The sequence below is a fragment of the Tamandua tetradactyla genome, chromosome 14, assembly GCF_023851605.1.
Source record: "Tamandua tetradactyla isolate mTamTet1 chromosome 14, mTamTet1.pri, whole genome shotgun sequence".
NCBI classification, from domain to species: Eukaryota; Metazoa; Chordata; class Mammalia; order Pilosa; family Myrmecophagidae; genus Tamandua; species Tamandua tetradactyla.
Genome location: NC_135340.1, coordinates 19,222,272 through 19,238,398, shown reverse-complemented (window position 1 = coordinate 19,238,398; position 16,127 = coordinate 19,222,272). Strand labels below are relative to the sequence as shown.

Genomic DNA, 16,127 nt, shown 5'->3' with positions numbered 1-16,127 from the left:
ATTTCAAATGCCAAATTAAGCTCAAATAACACATGAACCATTATCAATGTGATCATTATTGTTTACTTTATATACAAAGTTGTATTTCAAAGATAAATTTAACTATACTAAAATAAACTTTTATTCGTCAATGTAACAAATCAAGTATAATAGTTCAAAGTAATATTTAATCTCTGAATTAAAGCGACATATAAGGAAGTTGAGGAATCAGTTATAAACAAAAGACCCTACATGACTAATTTATAGTCCCTTATTTTTTTAAAGAATGAAGTATGAAAAAATCCCATGGTGCAAGTATCAGTTACACATATGGTTTAGTATATATTAGTATTCTTATGTTTTGCTTATTAGAGTTTGGCCTTAAGGAAAAGCCACCGAAATGTTCAGGGTAATTCACAGGAACAGCTGGAAGCCTGAAATAAATCGCCCAGGACAAAAGATCTCAAGCCATTCATATAATTTAAAATGAAAGCCTAGACATTTAACCCCTACCTTTCGTCTGAAAAAAAAGCTTTCAAAATTTTGAAAAATCACTTCCACGTTAAAAAAAAGGTTTTAAAGGTTATTTTCTCTTCCTGATAAAAGCCTTCTTCAGAGCCATGGAGTTAAGTTCTGAGCCACTAGTGACTGCTTACTAGCATGCCTGTTTTGCATAGCAGTAGAATCAAGTCCAGTTTTGCCATTTGTGGATAACTATGACAAGATACAAAAGCATGTGTTTGCCATAAATAGCTCTGGCTAACAGCAAACTGCTCACACTGAGCAGATCAAATTCTCTATAAGGAGAGCACTCTTTGGACCACAGCCAAATTCCACTCCTACTGTTTAAGACTCCTGTATCAATTTTTTCCAATTCAACTTTCAAAATATATTAAGGAAAAGTGGCTGAAATGAAAGTTCTTAAACCTCAGTAGCACTGTTAAACTTTTATAGAACAACAGTTAACAAATTATTTTCATTATGACTAAATCAGCAAGAGTTTCCAGCTTCTGCTCAACTACTTAGAAATGTAAATGTGAATAAAAAAATAACTACCCTTATTCATCTAGTGAACAAATTAGATGTTGAAGAGTATTCATGTCAAAGTGGAAAAAAAAATTCAGATTTCCGCATTAATACATAAGATAATAAATAAATAAAACATAAGGATATAAATGTTTTATAAAAGCCCCGCTCTATATCAATGGTATTTTATATCAATCAGCTTTAGGATAGAATCTTTTTAAACCAAATAAATCAATACATTCAGAAAATATCACACAAGTATTGTACAAAAATAATTCTCAAATGACCAGTGCAGAGATTAATAATAGCTGTTCACCCTAGAAGTTTTTCGGATAACATTTTTCAAATTTTCCAAGGAAAACAAGGCAACGTTCTGTAATATGCCACAATTTTTATTGCAACGTGGCCATTTTTGTGAGGGTGGGGAGAGTTTGATCTCAAAAACAATGTTTCATTTAAGGCTATTTTATACAGAAATTGCCATTATGACTGATATTCAAAATATCTTTAGTGTTGCAAAACTCACATGGTAAACATAAAACTCCTTCACTTATTCAGTAGTGTACACTCAATGGAAAACAAAAAGGCATTAACAACATCTATCTCTTTTAAGAAAATATGCAAGTAACAGGAATGAACACTGAGGTACTAGAATTAAGTTGATGACACAGTTAACACAAGTTAATTGGCATTCCTTTTTGGGGTGGGGGTTTAAACTCATTACAAAAAGTGCTTTCAATGCATAGTGTTATATCCGTGCTGCCATGTCACAAAAATAGGCTTGCCAAGGCAGGTGAGGTGTATGAATGCTGGAGTCTCACAGAACTGCAATCAAGTGCAACTATAAATAATACTGAAAAAAGTTAACCATCTGACCAGAAAATTATATTTCAAGGCATTCAATTAGCTTGCCCTTTGCAGTATTCTAAGCTATTCACATTGACACTCATATTCATTGTAGTGCTTGCTGCAAGGGAGGCATATAACCAATTGTTTTGGCTGAAGTATGATGGGAAGGCATACCCTGGGTTTTATGTAAAAGTAACAGTATTAAACAATCTAATGGCCATCACTGATAGGTTACTGAAATAAATGATATCTCCTTCATTCATTGTGTTGGGAGAGAGAAAAAACAAACTAATACTACTTCAATTGACTGAGATAGAGAAATGGAAGCTCCTTAAGATCCAGATGGCACCTGTCATTTTATAATGGTTTTCCTTCAAGTGAAACTACTACATTGCCTCCTAATTTCTCTCCAAGCGTTGAGCGGTCCTTAATATCATCCAAGCCATTTACTTGCCACTCATGTTTAATACCTAAACAGAAAAAAAAAAGTGTTATCCCATTACTTTAATTAAGAAAGAGTAATAACTTGGAATAAAATATTCAAAGTTGGTACCTGTAAATTTCTTTTTAATGGCATCTTTAGAGCTAGCATAAATCATCTTGCTTTTTAAAGGTGCACTTTCAGGAGCCCTACAGGAAAAAACAAAACTGTTGAATCCTCCTTATTAAAAAATGAAGACAAACTATCTATGTTAATCAATCCTTGCATTTTAAAAGTACTTGTTTCTTTTGTTTTTACACACCAGAATATAAATACTAGGTCTTCTTTCTTAGACTCTTTTGTTTCGTATGTGGCATCATACAAAGCATATCGGCAATCATTCAGAGGTAGCAACTTCACAAAAGATGTGTAGGGGTCCTCTACAGTATCACCAATGTCACCCACCAAGATCTGCTTTGCTTCCTCTACAATTATTTGTCTTTTGTCATCGCTTAAACAGAAGAGAACTGCTTTCTTTCTTTTTTTGATCTCCTCTTGTGTAGAAGATTTCCTTACTTTCATATCATTAAAAACTTTGATGACTTCATCATTCACTGTAACTCCAGAAGCCTGAGAATAAACAAAGAACAGTAATTCAGAACAAGTATTTTAGTTATAACCAAAATTATTGTTTGCAGAGATGATTCTCTAGTCTGGGATATCGAAAATCGCATGGTACCATTCAACTAATACAATGAGATCTGTCACATTTGAAGTATCAGTATATGATACACGTGAGAATTCTAAGTCATCCTGCTCCATTCATCCTTTTTAAAGGGATTTGGAGGTTGAAGTAAAGGGAAGGCCGAGCGAAAGGGACAAATACAAGCTGTCCCATCCCTGAAATGTTTCCTATTTCACTGGGTGATGTCAGAGCTTCAGGAGCAGCAGCAAAAATACCTTCTGTATTGTGTCAACTCTACAGGCCTTAAAAAACACTTGGATTTCAGTTAATGCTTCTACTACTTTTTTTTTTTCTTTAAAGTCATCCTAGCTGGTGCCGCTTCCACATAAGGAAAGAGAATCAAGTGTAAACTCCAAACCGCCCACGGTCACAACACAACTGTCCCACAGCTCAAATCCTGACATTGAGGACCTGACGGGGCGAGTGTAAGAGCTTTTTTCCGCGAGAAAGCATTTTTAAAAGACTTTCCCACCTCTCTAATCTTTCCACAAGGATTTTATTACAGGCCATCACAACCCTGATCAAAAGCCTTCAGCACGAGCTTTAGAGCACGTACCAATTTTACAGCGCGCTGGTTAGATAAAATTAGGAAGCGAAGGGCGAACGCGGCAAACGCCGGACCGCGCTCCGCCGCCCCCCCGCGTCCCGAGCCTCCCTGCCAAGCGCTGCGGACCCTCCCTCCGCCGCTCGCTGGGGCCAGGCCCCGACCCCCGCCCGGGCCCTCCCCGCCCCCAGGAATCTGAAAAGCGGCGGGGCCGAGCCTGAGGGAGGGAAGAAGCGAGGCCAAGCCGGCCGAATGGGGAGAGCAACCGGGCCGCAGCGCAGGAGCGCCCACCTAGGAGGCAAAATCAGGTTAAAATGGCGGCCTCGCTCCGGAGACCAGGGGGGACGCGCGGGGGGCTCTGCTTGCCACGCCCGGGTCCCCCGGCCCGCTAGTCCGCCTTACCATGGTACCCGCGGCTGTGGGTGCAGCGGCGACTCAGCCTCCGGCTGTGTGGCACTGGGGAGGAGAAGGGGAGGGGCGGCAGGACAGCGGTGACTGCGGGACACGCCGAGAGTGGCAGCCCGATGCGGCGGCAGCGGGTCGGTCGGCCGCAGGCGGCGGGCGGGTCGGTCACGTGGGCACGCCCCGCCCCCCCCCCCCGCACCCCGCCGCCCCCCCCCCCGCACCCCGCCGCCCCCCCCCCCCCGCACCCCGCCGCCGGCACTGCCCGGCTCCCGGTCCGGCTTTTGCGCCCACGGCTCCACTGTCCCGTCTTCCTGCGTCCTCGGCGTGACCCCGGCGCGCGCGCCCGGCGGTTCCCGGCCACCACCCGTTAGCCTGCCCGGGAAGGCGCTAGGCACCCGGAGGGGCGTTTCCGGACCGCCTCGCCCAGGGCGCCGCTCCGGGATTGGGCGCGTGGGAGGGGAATAGGAGCGAAAGTGGCGTGCATTCATTCACCTCTGGTTTCCACCGAAAAAGGCTGGATTCCAACTGTTTGTTTGTTTTGGAAAATCCCATAGGGGGATTGCGTGAATTGTTGGTTTAGCACTTCTTGGTCCAATTAAATGAAAATAAATCCTGCGGGGGATACCCCGATTGACTGAATTGAAAACAAAGTGATAACGGTACAACACAAAGAGTGAACCCTCAAGTAAACTGTGGACTATCGCTAATAGATTATAATGATATTCGCTCATCAGTTGCAAAAAGGTACCAAACTAATGCAAAATGTTAAAAATGGGAGCAGGCATATGGGAACTGTGTATTCGGTCCGTGATCTTACTGTAATCCACAACTTCTCTAATAAAAAGGAAATGATAAGCAGAGGTGGAAAAACACTTTCCAAAGCCTATGGTTGAAGTAATAACACGCATACAAAAGCAGGGTAATAGCATTCCTTGATAATGTCTTTTTATATTTTCAACTTCATAGGAAATGGATTGTATTCTCTGCTATTATTAGTTTCATGAAACTCCAGCTATGAGAGGTGCCATCAAATCAGCTAACCTAAGAGTCAATTCTTCCCTCTTTTTGGTAACTGTAAACCTCTTCTAGCAAAGCCCATATAGTAATTGAGCTAAGGCAGCGTTTCCTAACTAAACCTTTTTGATTCTACTTATGTAAGTATCCCATTTATCATAGAAAACTTGTCCCTTTGTACTTTGAGAAAATTTTTCATAAAGTTAAACACTTTATGTGTACAAATGAAAGCACTGATAAAACACTTTATGTGTTTATCTGTTTATAATGAAAGATTTGTAAACATCTAATTACTCTGGGCTGATTTATGCTATTTTTCTCCTAAAAGTTTACCATTTACAATTTCATTTGTAAAATTGGTAGAATGAATTTAAAGTTCTGATCAATAATTGATCTTATTATGTGATGAAGATTTGTACTAGAAAAGTAGAATTGTCATTGTCTGAGACAGTTGAGAGCAGGTAAACCTTGGAACAAACCAAACTGAAAGTGTGGTGTTGGGACATGAATTTTGAACTTAACCCCTGAAGACTGCAGGTTCTTCATCTGGGAAACAAGCTCTCATGAAATTATCTTTAAGTTCCATTCCAGCTTTAAAACCCAATGTCTGAGTATACCAGTGTCCAAAAGGAAATGTCACATATATGTCCTCAGAATTCAACAAATTTAGGGGTAGAAAATCATAAGGAGAAGGGGCTGTGCCCTAGATTGCTATGATACATTATTTTCTCCAAAATTTAATATATTTTAAACAGGAACATATTAGATATGTTAGAACATGTCGTGAAAGACAGACCAAGTTTTTTTATACACATAAAAAAACTGTTTATTGCTGTTTATTTTCTTAATTGGAAGGCTGACTTGGTTTAGAGACAAAAATTGAGAAGAAATTTCCAAAGTCTAAGCATAATCCCAGTATTTGGATAATAATACCTTACGTTTAGATGGCACATTTCAGTTTATGAAGGTTTTCACTTTCTTTATCTCTCCTGAAGTTCTAAGGAAGTCATGGAGAATGGATCTACAGAGCTCCCATCATCTGCTATGTGTGGATATCAGCAACTCTTCTCCTTCCTGGCCTCTTCCTCTCAGGGTCCCCTTCTTCTTCCAGCCTATCAGATTTGCAGAAGAGATTCCACTGATGGAGCAGCCCTGGTGGAGACTAGGCCCAGTGACACTGGGACCTAGGTTATGTGTCAGTACCTCTCAAGCAAAGCTGGGACTCACACCCCAGTCTTGACATCATATCTCCAAGCCTCTCTGGCCATCCCCCCTTCCCCTGAGTTCATACCTACCATGCTCTAGGATTCTTTTCCTGAAGATATTTTTTTCTTTGCACATATTCCATTGCATTGTAATGGCTTGTTTATGTGCTCTGCCACCCCTACTAGATTGTAAGCTAAGGACTGAATCTGATTCCTAGTCGTCTTTGAATTTCTAGAAACTAACACATAGTCAATGCCCAGGAGATGCTAGACTAATACGTTTAAAATGCTTTAGAGCTAAAAGGAAAACGACAACAAAAAGCTCCTGAAGATTGTGAGGCCTTCTTCCAGGCCCTTGGAGGACAACTCTGAGTAGCTCCTCAGTAGCAGCTCCCTCTCTTCATCCCTGTTAGTTATAACTAGAACTTGCTACTGCTTGGTAAGGGGATAACATTACTGCTGCATTGCTGCATGAAGTTTGGCCCCTGTGTAGTTGATGGATCTGAGCATCATGTTTGTTTCCTATTGCTTTTATAACAAATTACCACAAACTTAGAGCCTTAAGTCAACACCAATCTATTTTCTTACAGTTCTGGAGGTCAGAAGTCTGAAATTAGGCTCACAGAGCTAAAATCAGTGTGTCAGCAGGGCTTCATTGCTTCTGGAAGCAAGTAATGGGTTCTAGGGGGAGAATCCACATCCTTGCCTTTTTCAGCCTCTAGAGGCTGCCAGCATTCCTTGGCTCGTGGCCCCCAGCCAACAGTTACATTGCTCTGACCTCTGCTCTGGTCACCACATCTCCTTTTTCTCTCCTCCCACCTTCTTTCACTTACGAAGACCCTTGTGATAAGATTGGGCCCACTGGAGAATCCAGGATAACTAACCTCACTCAAAACCTTTATCCTTTTTTCCCCCAGTATATGTATTTTTAAATTTTAACATTTGTTCCCCCTATTATTTATTTATTTTTAATCCATATGTTTTACTCATCTGTCAATACCGTAGTTAAAACAGGTTTTCACAATTACACAGTCACCTTACAAAAGCTATATCATTATACAATCATCTTCAAGAAACATGGCTACTGGGACACAGCTCTGCAGTTTCAGGTACTTCCATCAAGCCTAAAATACCTTAATCTGAAAAGGGATATCTAAACAATGCATAAGAATAACCTCCAGGATAACCTCTCAACTCTGTTTGAAATCTCTCAGCCAATGACGCTTTATTTTGTCTTATTTCGTTCTTCCCCCTTTTGGTCAAGAAGGTTTTCTTGATCCCTTGATACTGAGTCCCAGCTTATTCTAGGATTTCTGTCTCATGTTGCTAGGGAGGTTTACATCCCTGGGAGTCATGTCCCACGTAGAGAGGTGGAGAGAAGTCAGTTTGCTTTCCATGTTGGCGGAGAGAGAGAGGCCACATCTGAGCAACAAAAGAGCTTCTCTGGGGGTGACTCTTATGCCTAATTTTACGTAGGCTTAGCCTATCCTTTGCAAGGATACGTTTCATATGAACAAACCCCAAGATTGAGGGCTCGACCTATTGACAAAATCCTTATCTTAATCACATCTGCAAAGTCCTTTTTGCCAGGTAAAGTAGCATATTCACAGATTCTGAAGATTAGGACATGGATATCTTTTGGGGGCCACTATTCAGCCTACCATGCACATATGTTCTTTTGAACAATTTCAAGCCCAAGCAAAGCAACAGGTAGAACAGAAGGATTCTGAACAATCTATTAGAACCCACATCTAAGCTATAATTACTCATCTACTGGACTTGATGGAAGCGAGAAACAATGATTAAAAATTAAGTGGAAGTAACCTCAAAGAAGGAAGGTAGGAAAGAAAAACAAAAAACAAAAAACAAAAAACCCTGAAGGACACACTGCAGCCATCTTCCAATGCATGATACAGCTCTAGCTTTCTGAAGTGAGATGCAGATGGACCACTGATGGTGAAATAAATTTAAAAATTTCCTCGTGAGTCCAAAAGGTAAATAAACCCAAAAAGAATGCTTTGCAAGTAGCAAGTGTTGCAAATGAAAATGTATTAGTCAACAGTAGGAAGTAGAAAAGAAAGCTTTGTTGTTTGATGGCTCTGAATGGAATCTCAACTCGACATCCAGAGGTGGTGCAATCTCAGGCCATTTACTCAACTGCTCTAAGGTTCCTTTTCCTCATCTGAAAAACTGGGATAATTTTACCTCCTCTCTCTCAGGATCATTGTGAAGATCGAGTGAGAAAATAACGTAAAGATCTTGCCCAGCACAAGAATAGGAAACCTGTTACCACCAGTGCAGAGTGAAAGTGAGAGCACTGCTCATGGGCCAACAAAGCAATCTCAGCTCTCATCCATGTTGATTCTCACAGTTTAGCTAAAGTTCAATTACTTAAGATTCCTTAGAAAATTGAAAAACTGAACACCCTCTAGTGGACATTCTCTCAAGAAAGACTCTAGGTGAAGGTTTTGTGGCATGTAAAAGTTTGAAAATAATTTTTCAAAACCTATCCAAACCGCCGAATCTAGAAGACTATGCAGAAAAATTGTTAGAACTCCACTTCCTGTCAAGAGACATCACATTTAGCTCCCACAGCTGCTTCCTGACAAAGACAAGTGTAAGCATAGAGACGCTTACCACTTAAAAATGTGTCTTTCTTCCTACATGCCTTCATTACTCTGACACATCCTTTCTAACCCGTACTTGAGATAATAGATGGATAGGGAGTCATGTCATGTATTTTCGAAATCTAAGTTTGAATTTAGAGCTACGAAATAAACATAGTGGGAGCTGTAGGTTGGAGTCTGACTTCTATGACTCACTTTCTGACCAATAAAACTCACATTGGATGTTACACATCTCATCTATAGTTCTTTCTAGACTAATTTAGGAACATGATCTCACAATCAGGAAACTTATCAGCAGTCTGTGTCACATGAGAGAAAATGAGCAAAAGGGGAACAGTAGTGAAATGTAATGAGTAGTTGTGCCAGTTTGAAAGTATTATGTACCCCAGAAAAGTCATGTTTTAATCCTGGTCCAATCTTGAGGGAGCAGCCATTTCTTTGAATTCTGATTCAATACTGTAGGTTGGAATCTTTTGATTAGATTATCTCCACAGATATGTGGCACACCCAATTGTGGATGTGACCTTTTGATTAGGTGAAGATGTGATCTCACCCATTCCAGGTGGATCTTGATTAGTTTACTGGAATCCTTTAAAAGAGGAAATATTTTGGAGAGAAAAGAAACAACAGAGCTGACAGAAACTTCAGAGCAGAGCTGACATAGATACTGATATTTGGAGAACAGAGACACAAATGTTTGGAGATGCTTGGCGCCCAGAAGACATTACCATGAGATGGTGAGCAATCTGGAACCTGGAGAGAGCCAATGGAAGCCAAGAGATGAAAGCCAGCCCTGGAGAAGCAAAGTGAGGAGCCCCCACAGGGACAGAAGCTTGGAAGCATGTAGCCCAGGAACAAGGGACCAGCAGATACCAGACACATGACTACCCAGCTGACAGAGGTGTTCCTGAACCATCGACCTTCCTTGAATTAAGGTATCTTTCCCTGGTGTGCCTTAGTTTGGACATTTTCATAGGCTTAAAACTGTGAACTTATAACTTATTAAATTCCCCTTTTTAAAAACTGTTCCAGTTCTGGTATATCATATTCTGACTGTTTTCAAAATAATACAGCAGTGAAACATAATTGAAAACAGTCTCAAGTTTCATGTTTATCAATGCCTGCTTCAATGATGTGAACAAATAACAGTATCAGTTTATTAACTCACAGACAAATTTATCAGCTCCACCTCCTATTATTTATAAACCTCAGTCATAATGTTGATTAATAGTGCATTATTTTAAAAAGTGCATTATTATTAACTGAATCATGATAATTTACAAGTAGCAATTGGCTACCTAAATTATACAAATCATACAAAAACAGCATCTGTGAGAAGAAATTCCCTGGTAATTTATTTATTTAATACTTTGGTTAGCCTATTTTATTATAAATGGTGTAGATTCTAAATTCATAGACATAAATCATATAGACCTGAAAACTAACAATTGGAAACTATATGTTAACAGACATGAATAAGAGTAAGAGAGACATCAGAAAATGAATTCAAGAACGGGAAAAATTTATTCATTCATTCCTTTATTTTGTTAATTGAGCATCTCTGCTGGGGGATGGGAATGCAAAGATAAAAATAACACCATCCCTGCCTCCAAGAAAGTCAGTCTTGTTGGCAAGGAAGCCAGAATTTGGGAAACAAATCCCAAACATAGTATAATGGCCTATGCACAGGGATGCCTTGTGAGCACAAAGGAGTGCCACCATCTCAGTCTGAAGTGAGTTGGGTTTTAATGGACAAGTAGGAGTTAACCAGGCAGATGGGGAAGGCATTCAAAGGAGTGGGAACCAAATGAACAAAGCCACAGGGGTCTGAGTAAAGCATAATGAACCACAAGTAGGTTGCTATGACTGGAGTCTCTGTGTTTGAATGAAGGTGGAGGGGTAAGAGGCACCAGGTCATATGAGCCTTGTGGGCCATCCTAGAGAATCAGAACTTCATTCTGAGGCAGTGGGGGAGACAAGAAAGATTTTTTCAAAAACATTTCTTATAGCAGCTATGTTGTGATATTCATACACCACAAAATTTACACTTTTTCAAGTGTTTTTTAGTATATTCACAATTGTGCTCCCATCACCCCTATCTAATTTTAGAACAATTTTATTATCTCCAAAAAAAACTGTATTAGTTTGTTAATGCTGCTGGAATGCAATGTACCAGAAATGGAACAGCTTTTAAAAAGGGAATTTAATAGTTACAAGTTTTACAGTTTCAAGGCTGAGAAAATGTCCAAACCAAGGCACTAACAAGAGGTTACCTTCATTCAAGAAAGGGTGATGCCATCCAGAACACCTGTCAGCTGGGAAGGCACTTGGCTGGCATCTGCTGGTCCCTTGCTCCTGGGATCTGTTGCTCTCAGCCTGTTTCCTATGGGGGGGGTCCTCATTTGGCATCTGTGGGCCTTCATTTAGCGCCTCTGGGACACAGCTCTGCATTCTGGCCTGCTTACTATCTCATGGGAAGGCACATGGTGACATCTGCTAGGCCCTGGGTCTCGTGTTGGCTCTGAAGCAATTGTTCTCCAAGTTTCTGCATCTGCTCTGAGGTTTCTTCAAATGTTTTCCCTTTGAAAGGACTCCAGTAAATTAATCAAGACCCATCTTGAATGGGCAGTCACATTTCCATCTAATCAAAAGGTCACACTCACAATCGGGCATGCCACATCGCCATGGAGATAATCTAATCAAAAGTTTCCACCCTACATGTGGACCTTCCTGGCAACGTGGGACAGAGATCTTGGAATGAATGGAGACTCAGCATCAAGGGATTGAGAAGAACCCTAGAATGAGCTGAGACTTAGCATCAAGGGATTGAGAAAACCTTCTCGACCAAAAGGGGGAAGAGGGAAATGAGACAAAGTGTCAGTGGCTGAGAGATTCCAAACAGAGTCGAGAGGTTATCCTGGAGGTTATTCTTATGCATTAAGTAGATATCGTCTTGTTATTCAAGATGTAATGGAGAGGCTGGAGGGAACTGCCTGAAAATGTAGAGCTGTGTTCCAGTAGCCATGTTTCTTGAGGTTGATTGAATAATGATACAGCTGTCACAATGTGACTGTGTGATTGTGAAAACCTTGTGTCTGATGCTCCTTTTATCTACCTTGTCAACAAAGGAGTAGAACATATGGAATAAAAATAAATAATAGGGGGAATAAATGCTAAAATAAATTTGGTTTGAAATGCTAGTGATCAATGAAAGCGAGGAGTAAGGAGTATGGTAGATGTAATCTTTTTATTTTTTTTTCTTTCCTGTGTTTGTTTTATTTCTTTTTCTATTGTCTTTTTATTTCTTTTTCTGAATTAATGCAAATGTTCTAAGAAATGATGAATATGCAACTAAGTGATATTGTGAATTACTGATTATGTATGTTGTTTTATTTTGTTTATTTTTTAATTAATAAATGAATTTAAAAAATGTTTCCACCCTACAATATAGAATCAGGATGAAAATAAATGACTGCTTCCATAAGATTGAATCAGGATTAAAACATGGCTTTTTCTGGGGTGCATAACAGCTTGAAGCTGGCACAGAAACCCATCCTCATTAGCGGTTGCTCTCCATTCCTTCCTCTCCACCTCCCCCAGCCCATGGCAGTCACTAATCTACTTCTTGCCTTTATAGATTTTACCTGTTCTAGACATTGCATATAAATTGAATCATGCAATGTGTGGTCTTTTGTGTCTGGCTTCTTTCACTTAATATGTTTTCAAGGTTCATCCATGTTGTAGCATCCATCAGCCCCTTTTTTTTTTTTTTACAAAATAATCTTTTGTGTGGATATTCCACATCAGTTAATGGACATTTCAGTTGTTTGGACTTTTTGGCTACTGTGAACAGTGTTGTCATGAGCATTCATGTACAAATTTGCGTGAACATGGATTTTAATTTCTCTTGGGTATGTACTTAGGAGTGTAATTACTGGGTCATGTGGTAACTTTATGCTTAACATTTTGGATGACTGGCAAATCGTTTTCCAAAATGGCCCACCATTTTACAATCCTACCCGCAATATATGAGGGCTCCAGTTCCTCTATATTCTCACTTATCATTGTTTGACTTTTTTATTTTAGTCATGCTAGTGGGTGTGACCTGGTTATCTCACGTGGTTTTGATTTACATTTCCCTAATGAATAATGATACTGAGAATCTTTTTATATGCTTATTGTGTATTTTTAAATTCTATTCAAATTTTTGGGTTATTTTAAAAATTGGTTTACTTATCTTTTTATTTTTGACTTGTAAGAGTTCTTTATTTATTCTGAATACGAAGTCCCTTAGATATATGATTTGCAAAAAGTTTCTACCATTTGGTGGTTTTTTTTCATTTTCTTGAAGGTTCCTTTGAAGCACAGTTTTAAATGTGATGAAATCCAATTTATTATTATTTTTTTCATTTGTATTTTGGTGTCATCTCTAAGAAAACATTGCATAGCCCCAGATCATAAAGATTTCCTCCTATATTTGTTTTTGTCTTAGAATTTTGTAGTTTTCATTCATATATTTAGGCCTGTGATCAATTTTGAGTTATTTTTTTAATAGGGTGTGACATAGAGGCCAAGCTTTTTTATTTTTTAAATGTGGCTATCTAGTTGCTCCTGTACCAATTGTTGAAAAAATGATTCTTTCCTTAAATTTACTTAATTTTTTTTTTCTTGGCTGGGGTGGTGGTGGTGCATAGGCTGGGAATCAAACTGGGTCTCCTGCATGGCAGCCAAGCATTCTACTAAATTAGCTTTTTAAGTGCCATTATGGGTACATTGGCAATCACATTCTAAAATTCTGTCAGTTTTTTTATTTATAATCACTTATGGGTGAATTGAACTCACTGGTGAATTGAAAGGCATTCTTATTATATTTCACAAATGGATTACTTGTGTATCTGAAGATTAATTTCTTAATAAATATATCAATAGAAAGGTGTTTCAAAATATATAATATGTATTATTTTATATAATATTATAAATATATAAGATGGTAAATGGTGGATTGAATTATGTATCCCAATTTAGACATGTTCTTGGTCTTAATCTTCATTAATGTGGGTATGAACCCATAGTAAATAGGATCTCTTGAAGATGTTATTTTTGGTTAATCTGGATTATTGGAATTCTTTTATTTTTTCCCCTATTATTTATTTTTATTCCATATGTTCCACTCTTCTGTTGATATAGTAGCTAAAAGGAGCATCAGACACAAGGATTTCACATTCACAGAATCTCATTGTGAAAGCTATATCATTGTTCAATCATCATCAAGAAACATGGCTACTGGAACACAGCTCTACATTTTCAGGCAGTTCCCTCCAGCCTCTCTGCTACATCTTGAACAACAAGGTGATATCTACTTAATGCATAAGAATAACCTCCAGGATAACCTCTCAACTCTGGAATCTCTCAGCCATTGACACTCAGTCTCATCCCACTCCTCCCACTCTGGTTGAGAAGGTTCTCTCAATCCCTTGATGTTAATTCTCAGCTCATTCTAGGGTTTTTCTCAGTCCCTTGATGCTGAGTCTCAGCTCACTCCAGGATTTCTGTCCCACATTGCCAGGAAGGTCCACACCCCTGGGAGTCATGTCCCACGCAGAGAGGGGAAGGGTAGTGAGACCGCTCGTCATGTTGGCTGGAGAGAGAGGCCACGTCTGAGCAACAAAAGAGGCTCGCTTGGGGGTGACTCTTAGGCCTAAATTTTAAGTAGACTTGACCTATCCTTTGTGGCGTTAAGTTTCATATGAACAAACCCCAAGACTCTCAGCCTATAGCTTTGGCTGTCCACACTGCTTGTGAGAACATCAAGAATTCATCTTGGGGAAGTTGAATCTCTCCCCACTCTCACCATTCCCCGAAGGGGGCTCACAAACACTTTTCCAGTCACTGATCAAATCACTCTGGGATTCATCGGGACATCGCTCTGGACAAACCAACAAAATCTCATGTCCTATCTGAGATTCCAAGTACTTATGACATTCAATCAAACTATCTACATGAGTTATATTAGGAAATGCTCTAGTCAAAATATAAATTTTGTAACAAATAAACATTTTTTGCTTTAGTCTCACACATAAGGTGACATTTTAAAGTATTAATTATCGTCTTTTTTAGCACCCTGCAATAATGACATTCCTTTGTTCTTCCTCATGCAAAAACATTTTTAAAATTTGTACCTTGTGCATTTTACTATTATTATACACTCTAGGCATTCCTAGATTATATCATCTCGATCTTTCACATCTATCTTTCTTTCTGATTTCATTTATGTCCCCAGCCCTCCTCCCTCTATCATTCTCACATACAGCTTCATTCAGTGTTTTAACATAATTACATTACAGTTAGGTAGTATTGTGCTGTCCATTTCTGAGTTTTTATATTCAGTCCTGTTGCACAATCTGTATCCCTTCAGCTCCAATTACCCAATATCTTACCCCATTTCTATCTCCTGATGGTCTCTGTTATCAAGGAAATATTCCAAGTTTATTCACTAATGTCAGTTCATATCAGTGAGACCATACAGTATTTGTCCTTTTGTTTCTGGCTAATCACACTCAGCATAATGTCCTTAAGGTCCATTCATGTTGTTACATACTTCATAAATTTATTCTGTCTTACAGCTGCATAATATTCCATCTTATGTAAATGTCACAGTTTGTTTAGTCAACTGTCTGTTGATGGACATTTTGGCTGTTTCCATCTCTTGGTAATTGTTAATAATGCTGCTATAAACATTGGTGTGTAAATGTCCATTCGTGTCCTTGGCCTCGTGTCCTTTGAGTAGAGACAGCATATAGATGGGTTCTGGTTTTTAATCCATTCTGCCAGACTATGTCTTTTGATTGGAGAGTTTAATCCATTACCATTCAGTGTTATTACTGCATGGGTAGTACTTTCTTCTACTATTTTGCCTTCTGGATTTTATATGTCATATCTAATTTTCCTTCTTTTTACTTTTACTCATAGTCTTCCTTTCTACACTCTTCTCCACACCTCTCTCTTCTGTCTTCGTATCTCTCTCTAGTGTTCCCTTTAGTATTTCTTGTAGAGCTGGTCTCTTGGTCACAAATCCTTTCAGTGATTTTTTGTCTGAAAATGCTTTAATTTCTCCCTCATTTTTGAAGGACAGTTTTGCTGGATATAGAATTCTTGGTTGGCAGTTTTTCTATTTTAATAATTTAAATATATTATCCCACTGTCTTCTCGCCTCCATGGTTTCTGCTGAGAGATCTGCACATAGTCTTATTGGGCTTCCCTTGAATGTGGTGGATTGCTTTTCTCTTGCTGCTTTCAAGATCCTCTCTTTCTC

At 39.2% G+C, this 16,127-nt stretch overlaps 1 protein-coding gene across 1 annotated transcript; it reads right to left on the bottom strand.

The window, feature by feature from the left end:
* Window positions 1–1,376: 1,376 nt before the first annotated feature.
* CFL2 (cofilin 2) lies at window positions 1,377–4,130 on the bottom strand. The gene is made up of 4 exons (XM_077126969.1): window positions 3,967–4,130; window positions 2,598–2,905; window positions 2,408–2,484; window positions 1,377–2,324 (listed from the first exon to the last, which is right to left on the bottom strand). Exons 1-4 carry the CDS (start codon window positions 3,967–3,969, stop codon window positions 2,212–2,214), a joined length of 501 nt encoding a protein of 166 aa, XP_076983084.1. The 5' UTR covers window positions 3,970–4,130; the 3' UTR covers window positions 1,377–2,211.
* Window positions 4,131–16,127: the final 11,997 nt, after the last annotated feature.

Bases quoted from the DNA above. Each gene is read 5' to 3' on its own strand.
- CFL2 (XM_077126969.1), bottom strand. The intron at 2,485-2,597 runs GTGTGTAAAAAC...TTTTTCCTGTAG, and splicing joins GACCTAGTATTTATATTCTG to GGCTCCTGAAAGTGCACCTT. The intron at 2,325-2,407 runs GTACCAACTTTG...TTTTCTGTTTAG, and splicing joins CATTAAAAAGAAATTTACAG to GTATTAAACATGAGTGGCAA.